This window comes from Poromitra crassiceps, assembly GCF_964638095.1.
Source record: "Poromitra crassiceps genome assembly, chromosome: 15".
Taxonomy (NCBI): domain Eukaryota; kingdom Metazoa; phylum Chordata; class Actinopteri; order Beryciformes; family Melamphaidae; genus Poromitra; species Poromitra crassiceps.
In genome coordinates, this window is record NC_139634.1 from 5935084 (window position 1) to 5947237 (window position 12154).

At 45.8% G+C, this 12154-nt stretch overlaps 1 protein-coding gene across 1 annotated transcript; it reads right to left on the bottom strand.

Annotated features, from left to right (window-relative positions):
• Positions 1–2151: 2151 nt before the first annotated feature.
• kctd12b (potassium channel tetramerisation domain containing 12b) lies at positions 2152–6944 on the bottom strand. Its single transcript, XM_083651534.1, has one exon. The coding sequence runs from the start codon at positions 6279–6281 to the stop codon at positions 5421–5423; it is 861 nt and encodes a 286-aa protein (XP_083507660.1). The 5' UTR covers positions 6282–6944; the 3' UTR covers positions 2152–5420.
• Positions 6945–12154: the final 5210 nt, after the last annotated feature.

The following is a 12154-nucleotide window of genomic DNA, read 5'->3' on the forward strand; positions in this document are numbered from 1 at the left end:
TTCTTCAGTCGGAAGAGTCTCATCATGAGTCTCAGAAGGATCACCAGCACCACCAATATCTAGAGACACTGCAGGGGGATATATATGGATGCTGATCTGGGCTGATGCAGCTCTCTCAAGATCTCCCTGTGGTGTCTAACCGCCAAAGACTAATAACAATACTTTATTCTCATCATTATTTCTGTAGTAAATTATTCACTTTATTGTAATAAATATCACTTTATTTATCCTTTGGTCTCTAGTCTCTCCTGATTGAACTTGGTTCGGGCTATGCTGGGTTAGGCTTAGAACTGAACACATCGGACACGAACTCGGCCCTCGCGTGTGAAAGACAAGTAATCTACCATCAATCCTCCCCCTTCACCCTACTGCATCATCATCATCATCATCATCATCATCATCATCAACCTACTGCCAACGGCTTGTTTGAATGTTTCACCCCTGCGGCGTTGCTTTCAGCCGTTGTGGGAGTTCTGTGGGACGTCCCTGCCTCGGTGTAGGGTTCTGTGGGACGTCCCTGCCTCGGTGTAGAGTTCTGTGGGACGTCCCTGCCTCGGTGTAGGGTTCTGTGGGACGTCCCTGCCTCGGTGTAGGGTTCTGTGGGACGTCCCTGCCTCGGTGTAGAGTTCTGTGGGACGTCCCTGCCTCGGTGTAGTGACGCCGCGGGACTTGACAGATAGTAGACGCGTTGGAAATGAGAGCGGGCTGTGACTCGGACAGGAAACCTGGATTGGTTGTAATCTCTATTTAAAAGTACATGCTCTTTGAGGATACGACTGCTACCGATGGCTCTACTACAACATAGCAATGAAGTCCATCCATGCCCCACAGCTATACAATAAACAAGTTTGGGGGGATGGGAAATGTCACTGAAATGTCTGCTCTCTCTATTGATGTACCCATATATGGATCAATATTAATCATAATCCTGATGAGTAATGTTGTGGGTCAGTATTTGTCACACAGAGGAATACAACACACACACACACACACACACACACGCACACGCACGCACACATGCACGCACACACACGCACGCACGCACACACACACACACACACACACACACACACACACACACACACACACACACACACACACACACACCACACAGCACAGTCATTTTTTTCTATCAGGTAGATGCAGCAGCTCAGCAAACAGCACAGGTCACTTCAGGCTCCAGTCCCTCAGGAAGAGATTACTGTAAACACTAAAACCTTGTTGGGTAAATAAATCTCATCCTATACTTCCATCAGCCATCTGTGCTGTCCGGCCCCATCACTCTCTGCCTCTTTACCACATCCCTTTCTCGGTCTGATACCAATCCTTTTCCCTGTGACGTAGACAACTTCCTGCTCTCCTGTCTCCTCCTCACAGGGGGAAGCAGATTGACCCAGCTGTCTGGGAGACAAGGCGATTGTCCGAGCTGACCGGCCAATGCATGTTGTTTCCATATAGAGCGATCTGTATAGAGCAATATCTGCACATGGGTCAACTCACTCACTGCCTCAAAAGGTAAAGAGCCTCCACATGGGTCAACTCACTGCCTCAAAAGGTAAAGAGCCTCCACATGGGTCAACTCACTGCCTCAAAAGGTAAAGCGTTGTAGCGGCGCATTCTTGTGCTCTCAGGACACACATTCCTCCTCCTCCTCCTCCTCCTCCTCCTCCTCCTCCTCCTCCTCTCTCTGTTATGGCAGCCACTCAATTATGACTTGCGAAAGCTCAAGGGGAAAATATGTTATCTTTTTTTTGTTCGAAGCGCAGATAGCCTAAAATGCTAGTAAATGATTATAATGAATACAACATCAAAAAATTAAGTAAATCAATTAAATCAGTCTGCTTTTCAATTAGGCTGGTTTATTTTTTTTTGCCTGCTCTGTGTGTGTGTGTGTGTGTGTGTGTGTGTGTGTGTGTGTGTGTGTGTGTGTGTGTGTGTGTGTGTGAGTGTGTCTGCTCTAAATTAAATTAAATTAGATTAGATCCCCCCCCCCCCCCCCCCCTTCCCCACGAGACAGAGAGGCCAACCTCATGGTAAAATATCTTTATTGTGACACTGGTTAGAACATGGCACACACCACTATGGTGACACAATAGGACCTGCTTCCTATATGGCACATAAAGCAGGCATGCTACATTTTTTTCTCCAGCCACAAAGTTTCACAACAACAGAGCATTAGGAATTTCCAAGTAGCATCTTTTCCCGACCTGTTACTGTTTTATTCATGGCTTCTCACACATCTACTGGACCCGTGGAGGTATGGATAAACACTGGCGTCTGAAATTCCCCAGTTGAGGCATGTTCTCTCCACGTCTGCACTAATGGCTGTGGACTCCCACCCTCCCCTCGCTGTGTTTGTTTGGGTTGGGGTTGGTTGGAGAGACACACGTACTGCAGGCATCCCGGAGAGCAACTATATAATATTCTATTTTGGAACGGAAACAGAGGCACGTCAATATTTTAATCGATTTTCATCAAGCTGGAAAACTATCCTTTATCTTTTTGTATCTAGGCCAGGTTGAGATCAGCTTAGAGTTCATAGTCTCATGCTCATTAATATCTCATGATCTCTCGAGATAAAAACAAAACAAAAACAAAACAAAAAAGACGGTTCACCTACATCGGCATCAGTATGATTGCTGTTCCTACACACACAGCAGCCATTTATTATGCCTATTGTAAATATGATAGTGTGTCTTGTAAGCTCATACATAACTGGGCATGGGTGCCTTAAACAGGTGCATGCCACTTAAATAAAGTATCAACCAATCAATCACTCAATCAAATCTGATCTCTCAGAATTCTGTGTTCTGCTTTAAGCCTTAACAACTATGTCACCCAGTCCTGGATATTACGCCCAATCTTATATTTGTAATGTTAGGAGGACCAATTAGGAAGATTATTGGCAACAACATAAGGGTTTTATAATCGACTTTGACAGAGCTTGTTAGCTATACAGTACGTGTCCTCATTTCTATTCTGGCTCTGTTCTCTGGTCAACTGTTCACAACGCGAGATCCAGCTGAGGAAAAACACAAGAAATGTGAAAGAGCCAGTATGAAGGAGAGAGAGAGAGAGAGGCTACCCGAGGGTCCAGTCCTGATCATTTAATATGAAGTACAGTTTATGTTCAAGGACATTTCCCTTTATGGCTATATCTCCGTGGAAATGGGATGATGGAACATTTCAATGGTTTACTTTGTGAAAGAGTTTTACAGTCACTGTTCATTCAAAATGTTATAATATCGTGTGGGCGGACACACCGTGATCTTTTATTTAGACGGTGCTGCTGAATGCCATTGTATATATTGACAAGCAATTGTTATGAATGGAGAATACAAACAAAATCAAAAGAAAAACATATTTTATTTGACACATCCTTTTGCTTTTGGCGGAACACTTTTGAATGTCAGTGTCGTCTCATATCGTGTCAGCAGCACTCCATCATCACACTGAAACAGTGCCCTTTCTAGACCTTACACAACACATTTATTGTCACTGTCAAAAGGTGCGCCAAAAACGACCACGTGACACGTCCGCTGAAGTGACATCCTGCCACCTCGCCGACTGCTTCTCAAAGTTCACTTTAATATATTGAATCTATATTCGTTCTCTCCCTTAACATTACGACAGCATCTACCAGCACCCCTCGCTGCGTCTGCATTTCAATGTCATCCGTTGGGATTTGAAATAGCCTGTTGGATTCGAGCGCCTTCAGTTTGTTTTGTAATCTGAGGTATATATCATGTGCAGAGCTGTCCTGAGGCTATTCTCTGAAAACGGACCCCCTCTCTCTGTTTACTCGCTCGTTTATGTTCTGATGTTATTAATATCTGCTCACTATACGAGCTGCCCTCACCGTGCCCTTGCTACAGAAAAACAGCGGGGCTCTGGCCGGCTAAAGCAGCGTAATCCTATAGCCTTTCTCATGGGTATTGGCTTGCAGGAAGTGCAGAGCCATCCCTCCAATATGCAACAGCTTGAACTGTAATACTGAGTATTAAGAATAACATTATTGTTTACAAAACACACACGAAAAAAATCCTATCCTATGACGGCAAAATCACAGTTTGTAGAAAGGGTGTAAGAGTTGCGTAGGCATGGTGCAGAGAAGCTGTCAAAACGCTCGTCTCTGTGTGACTGAGCAAAGAAATGCTAAAGAAGAAGAAGAAGAAGAAGCACATAGGAGAGAGAGAACATGGGCTTTGTGTGATGATGCAACACCTTCCATCTCCTCTGCCCTCTCGGCGTGGCTGATTGAAATACTGAAAACTCCACCGCACACAATCAATACACACACTTCATCTGGCATCTCTTCTAACAACTTTTCTCCCTTCCAGACGACAAGAGGACCACTCAATATTTGAGCATCATCATAAGCCTGTTGCTCGCTAGCTTGACAGAGAGCCAGCATTTTTTTTTCTTCTGAGCAGGAAATTCCACGCAGTAATATTATGTTACTACAACTGGATTGTCTTACAAGCTGTGTCCACGCCAGTCTTTTCCCCTTTCAAAATAAAATGTTCATGTGCTTTTCTTGACCGTGCGCGGCTAATATTATTATCTTTACGAGCAGCAGAGGCTCAAACTAAACCATCATTCAAGACGACGATTGAACGGGAAAAAACGGGTGGCGCCGTGTCCCCGACCTCATGACACAGGACACGTTTAGTAAAAAGTGAAGGAAATTAGATTTTCGTGGAAACAATTCTTGTGCTGTGTGGCTGCTGCTCGCATCCCTCAAGGCTGATAACATGTCCAATTATTTGGTAATTTAGTTGAGAGGAGCAGGAGAGAGACAGTCTGATCTGCTCGGGTAAGCAGAGGCAAAGTACAGCAGTGTACATCACGGGGCACTCTTTAGAAGCCCTTTTCTATTAGGCCTGTATGACTATAGTCATATAGACACACTGGGGTTCAATTTAACAAAATTAGCTCTTAGATTTAGAGTATTGTGCTTCACCAAGGCAGATGCAATATAGAAAGGGGGGTGGGGGGGAGTACATAGAGGGTATCAGTCTTGGTAGGAAAGGCAGGCTGTGGGTTGCTGTGGTCAAGGGAGCTGGATCGGGTCCGGGGCTGAGTAGGTGGAGCTGGGGCTGTTAGGCTGGGGTAGAAGCTGGACCTGAGGATGGAGGGGGCACGGGGTCGGGGGGGGGGGGGGGGGAACTGGGGGGTTCAGGAGCTGTAGATTCAACCTGCAGGTGAAGACTCACAGCTGCCAGCTGGTGGGTATTTGTTTTTGTTCATAGGGTAACAGCTGGAGGCTGGAGAGAGCTGGAGGGGTAGGTCTACATCTAGTGGTGCAGGAGTCATCAGAGAGGAGAGAGACAGGATGGCTGGAGGCTGTGGGGTGGGGTGGGGTGGGGGGGGTCACTTGGAGGGGGGCCAGAGGGGGACAAAGCCGGGTTTTAGTAGTCTCACTCACGGTAGAACACATATTCAGTGTAGCTGGTCCAGATCTTGTCGTCCGTCTGCTCGTGGGCAAAGGCGCAGGTGCCCGTGGAGTTGCAGGCCACCATGTGGAAGCCCGCGTCGGCCAGCTTGTCGAACGCCTGCTCCAGGAAGGTGAACTTGAGATAGTAGCGGGACGTGTAGCGCTCCGGGGGGCGGTCCGGGTCGCGGCTCTCGTTCAGCGTCTCGCCGAACACCTCTTTGGCCAGCGACGTCTTCCCGCACACCATGATCCGTGCCACCCGCCGGAACTTGGCGTCGGTCTGGCTGTCCCGGCCCAGCGTGTACGAGCCCCGGTAGCCGATGGTGATGAAGCCGGAGCGCTTGCTGTCCACTATAGCGCCCGCGCCGGGCACCAGGCTGGCACAGGCGGCGGCGGCGGCGCCCAGCGAGCCCAGGTTGCGCACGGTGTCGGTACCGGGTGAGGAGTCCTCCGGGTCACTTGTACAGCCCTCGTCGCCCAGAGAGTTCTGCTTGCTGATTTTGGGCGTGAGCAGCTTGACGAGCTCGGGCAGGTTGAAGAACTCAGCCTCGCGCTGCAGGCGCGCACGCTCAGGGAAGTGGTCCGGCAGAACCAGCTGCTGGTCGCGCATGAAGTCCAGTATGTACCGGAACAGGAAGCCGTCCCGGTCCACGAAGAAGCGGCCCTTGGTGTCCCGGGCCAGCCCTTTGGTGGACCTCCGGCTGAACATCTCGCACAGCAAGGAGTCGGGCACGCTCGTCAGGGTGTTATAGCGGGTGATGTACACCTGGCCGCCGACGTTGAGCTCGATAATCTCTGGGAAGGTTACCTCCTCCCCGCCTATGCCATTATCCGGTAAAGCCATGTCCGCTGGGTTGTAGTTGAAGGAAGTTTCAGTTCAAATTGCACAATATGAAGCCGTTTGGCAGCGGTCAGTGAGGCCTGCTGTCAGTTATAAAGCGTGCGGGTCCTGATGCGGTGATGAGCGGATAACGGAGCGTCTAAACGGCAGCGCACATTTACGCGCTCGATAAGAAGCTCGCCACCATGTCCACATCAAAGCCAGCGGGTACGAAGCAGTCGCACAAATAGCATCTACTCGAACTACAGGTTTTTACCATAGTGACGAAAAAACATAGCAGGGCTGAACCTCAGGCAGCAGAGGACGGGGCCGTTATGTCCATGTCCTTTACGCGTAAAGACGTGCTGAAAACGAAAATCTGCTATTGACACCAAAATCGCGCACGTCTCCTAGGTGGAAATGCAACGACTACACAACTGTCCATAACGACTTATTCCTCTAACTGTGGCGGGTTGTCTTGGCGCAAACAGGATCAAGTGGCCCATCTTCCATCAGGCAATCCAAACCCGCTAGTTCCTAAAGATGTCTGCTGCGTAAAAAGCCACAGGCTGACGCGGAGGTTCCAGATGTAACGAGCGGTAATGCCGGTGAGCAGGAAGACGAGCCTTTTTTTCCCATCACTGGCCCCAAATGACACGAGGTAGTCGGCCGAGCCCTCCAGCGCCTCTGCTCCTCTCTCTCTCTCGTCTCGTGTCAGACTGTGAACTGCTGCTGCAACGCAACGGCGACTACAGTAATATCGTCCCCGTTAACCACACCTACCTGCAGATGACGTGTCTGGGCTGTGATGCAGGTCAACCTATCTCGGCGTCGGCTGTCATTTTGACTGCGGATTAATAATAGGCGGGTCATCTGATCTGTTTAATTGACTGAGATAATGATGTAGCCTATGACAAAGCTTTCTGAAACCTTTCTTTTAACGCCACGGACCCTCAAATTGGCCAAGCACCTATTAAACCTCCGAGCTCCGACCCCATGGTGCGAAAACAGTAGTTATCTTCTCACCCAGTGGTCCTTGAGGGGTTCCAAGGGATCCCCAGAAAACTGGTGAATTGATCAACTTCACCATTATTCATTCACAAGAAGTTAATTAAGATCATGTAGAAGGATTGGTTGTAATGTCACTGTTAATCTCTGTAGAGATAGTCATGAAATTCTGGACAAAATCATATATAGCCTATTTAACAATAAAAAATATTCTTAGATTTGGGTCCGAGAGGCAAAATCTCATCTCAATCCATAGCTCCAATGTGGATATAGGGTCTTTGATATCAGAAGAAAAGGTTGAGAATTCTACCACACCTGAGAAGTGTGTATGCAGGTTACACTGAAAACCTGGACAGCTATTCTTGCACATTCTTCCTTCTCATAACTTCAATTGAGTGAAATAAAACTAAAACTCTACTGCTTCTCATTTTTGAGGAGACCCATTGTTGCACCCCCGGTGGTATGTAGGGTAGAGATTGTGCATTTATTTATGGAGGCACTTACAATAATGCGTCTATGTATGATGGGATAACAGTGCCATCTAGTGATCGCTCAAAATAGTGATCGCTCAAAAGGAAACGCTTTCTATTTGAAAAAGCATATTGTAAAGATGTAGTAGCCTAAAGGTGGAGATAGTTCATGCCATAATATGAATATGCCATTATTATGTATTCTAAACTTCTACAACAATCCACTTTTAATGCAGTGCTTTGAGAAACTGTTAGGATTGGGTAGCCTACATCCATCCAACCTATCATATGACTCAATGCAGAAACACACAAAGAGTGTAAACAAAACTGTGCCAGCAGCCTCAGCAGACAGCATGGGTGAGTCAGAGAGTCAACAGGCTGTCTCTCTCTCTCTCTCTCTCTCTCTCTCTCTCTCTCTCTCTCTCTCTCCCTCTCGCTCTCGCTCTCTCTCGCTCTCTCTCTCTCTCTCTCTCCCTCCCTCTCTCTCTCTCTCTCTCTCTCTCCCTCCCTCCCTCTCGCTCTCTCTCTCTCCCTCTCTCTCTCTCTCTCTCTCTCTCTCTGGTCAACACTCCTTTCTCTGACTAATCAGCAGCCCCATGCCTGCAGGTTCCAAGCAATCTGGCCCTGATTTCCCTGAGGGCCCCGCGGGCTCCATGTTGGCACCAGTACGAGCCCTGTTGCCGACAGTGTGGATCTATGTGGGCCATGCACCACAGGATCTGAAGGTAACAGAGAGGAGTGTAACTGTCTGCCAATGAAATGAGACACAGTCCCAGTCCCAGCTCAATTTGTTATTCCCCTAACTGAAATATGCAAGAGAGCAATCTGTCCTTGTACACACCGAATCCTAAGTAGGCTAGTCCAAAACAAAATCGCCCCAAAATATGCCCTGAAACAGCACATGGCAGGCCAAATAATGCATATCCACTTGCCCGTGACTGAAGAGAACCATGCGACACTTGTTGCTATAGGGCTGCGTGATCATTCAAATGATAATTTGTCATCTTTAGAGGAATCATATTGTGATGATATGGTGATGTTGGGATATTGTGGCACACAATTCTGCTGTCTTAATTGATGATAACAAGCAAATTTGACTCGAAACACATGTTCTGTCTGAAGTATGATTTTTTGTAAGGAATAGCCTATGATTTCAATATTTTTATTTTGTTTGACATCACACCTATCATTATTCAGTTCAATCTCAGTTCATGAGATTTTGCATGCATGAGCCATATTGTGATATCGATACAGTATTTGTGTTTGGATCATCACCTTTTCGTTCACCGACTGCAGGCAGGCTCAGCGTCCTTGTACATCAGCATGTGACTGAAATGGATTGTCAATGGCAGTTTCATTATTCTAATCACATCCAGGCCAGACCCCATTGATCCTCAGAAATATGGACGAAAATGACTACATAAAGTAAATTAGTTTGACCTTCCGCAAAGGCCGGATTATCTGTTGATGTCTGTCAATTCTCATCACAGGGATGGCTCCTCAGAGGCTATTAAGTGTGGTGTGTGTGTGTGTGTGTGTGTGTGTGTGTGTGTGTGTGTGTGTGTGTGTGTCTCTCTCTCTCTGTCTGTGTGAGTGAGTGTCTCTGTGTGTTTGAAGCTCCACTGATGCAAAGAGGGCGGGCGGAACAAGCTCGTAACCCATGGGAGATATAGAGGATCTGCATAACACAGACAGGAAATGAGAAAATGTATTTAGGCTGCCGCCGTTGTGCAGTCACTGTTAATTTATGCCTGTATGCAGAAACACAAACAACCTGACATGCTCCTCTATACACTCCTGCTGGAGAAGAAGACAGTGAGAAGGAAGGGTTACTTAGAGAGGATTTCATGGATGTGTCTGCATATTGATCTCCATGTCCTCAGCAGTTTTGTTGACAGCACCAGGAAGTGATTTATGGGCGATCTCCTGTGGAGGCAACAGAAACGGACAGGCTGTTGTATCTCTGCGAGGTGTGTGAGGTGCCCAAGTGAACCCCATCTGCACAGCTTCATTTCCCCCAGCATGAGGCATCATACATCTTCCCTGACAGGAGACAGAGAATGTAAAGCGATGCATTTCTCCATCTCCTTTAACACTATATGCTTCCATTTCTCCACTAGTTGTGCCGCATCCTTTTGTGGGGGTCTTTGGTAGAGGGAGAAGATGCAGTTATGGTATTTTCTATTTTCAATGAATATGAAACTGAGCCAGAGTTTCACATTCACAGCAGCAGTGACATTGACAGATCTGCAGCTGCACAACTGATTGACTGATTGAAGCATATACTCCAAACGAGGACCCTATAATAGGAACCCGAACCCGGGATGAAAAGCAGTGTGATATTTCTACGTCATCAACCCATTCATACTCTGAAAAGAAATGCATTGAAGTCGCTTCTCCTTTTGATAAGTGAAGAGGTTTCTCAGCGCCAACAGGAGGCGCCAATGCGCCATGCACTTTAGGCCTTCAAGCCAGTGTGTGGAACTTGAGAAAACATACAGCTGTATAATAATCTCCTCCATTACATTTCTTATCAACAAATGTCGCTGGTATTAATTAATACACAGGACAAGATGTTACTATCCCTTGTGCCAAAATCCGAGGAAAAACACATTTAGAAGCCCAATCCAGAATAAAACAAGCTAACAGGCTAACAAACTAATAAACAAGACACAAATCACCAGTTACCTACCCTAGCCAAAAGCAGTATAAAGCATGTCATTGGGGTTTTCAAGTGGGCACCTTCCTTCACCGATGTTTCGTTAAGTTAGGCCCACGACACCTCAAGAAGGCTTAACGGTGTAATCCAGCGTCCTGGAAACACCCCCCTCCATGCTACCACCACACAACTGCATATTACCTCACTATCTAAGCCTAGCTATATGATAGTGAGGATTAAAGCTGTTTATTAAAACTGAGTTTCTATAAGTTTTCCATTTCAAAATGCCATACTTTTCCAGACTTCTCTGTCAGACCATATTGGACATCTGAGTACACTTCCACAGAGATATGAGCAACAGGGGATTATGAGAAACCACAGATAGCTTAACGCATTGATACCTGATGCAGCATTTGTGTGTGTATTTGAAAAAATACTGATGATAAAGAAGCATCACTGCTGGCATCTTACAGTCAGCGGCTTATCATGTGAACCTTTCTGAAGCCAGAGTCTGATGCAGGAATTGAACCAACAACCTTCTGCACCAGATTATGTTTATCTGCGTGAGCTACAGCCCACTTCCTCCCACATATTGCTGGGCAATATTATGGATGGAAAATCATATCATAAAGCAATTTTTAGGCTGAACGGTGATACACGATATATATGTTTGTATTTTCTACAAGTGGCCTAAAAATGTTCAGTTGTAAGTCAAAGCCACATAGGGCTGGGGGCTGTGCGGACAAAATCAAATATGACAATATTTTTGACCAAATACCTTAAAATGTTGTCGATATTTGCGACAATATTGTGATGACTATTGGTGCTTTCACAACATATTTACATTATGAGATGTTTGATAAATAATCATCAGTAATGTGGATAGTGTAAAAACACACTGTACTCAGAATCTGTGAATTGATAGATACTGATACTCATTAGATGAAATCTTAATACTAGAATGGGAATCACATTTATTGCCACAGTAGGTAATCAGATTACATACGGTGATACATGGCCAACAAATCTAAGAGAACATGCTCTTCTGTGACTTCATTTTGATAAGAGTAAACCGCTGCCATCTAGTGGCAACTATTTGCAGGACTTCTTTTTTTAAGACTGTTAATTTTGGTTCCTCCCCACCAGTAGTTTATCCACAATCAGACAGAAAGAAAAATAGACTAAGGTACAGGAAATGCATGGATCTTTAATATATACCACAATTAATTTTATGCAGACAGCATATGTGCATACTTTTAAGACTAATGCCAATATGTCGACCAGGGAGTTCAAGATATTCCCATGCTTGGGATTCGGTTACGCAGGACTAGGCTCTGGGAAACTGATGTTAGTGAGCACAAACATACACAAAACCCAATCACTTATCCATAAAACACAACAGATGGTTTCACTCACCACTTTCAACGACAAACTCATTTGTGATGGAATAATGCTATGTTCCCACCTGCTATAGGAGACAATACTCAAAACACTCTTTATCCACTCACAAAGTTTAGTAACTGTTTATTATCCGGGGACTATATATATATTATATATATACTCCCCATACATGTAATTAAAAGATTTGTTTTAATTAAGGTGCTTTCTACAGACTCAAACATACATCATCGCTGAGAGAATGTTGATACAGCATGTTTGAGACTTAAAAAATCACTTGTCTTCTGATAAGCGGAGTTCAATGCTTGAGGAATAAAGACCAGCAGATGTAAGGCATGATTGCAATCAAAGGTTAGCTGAGA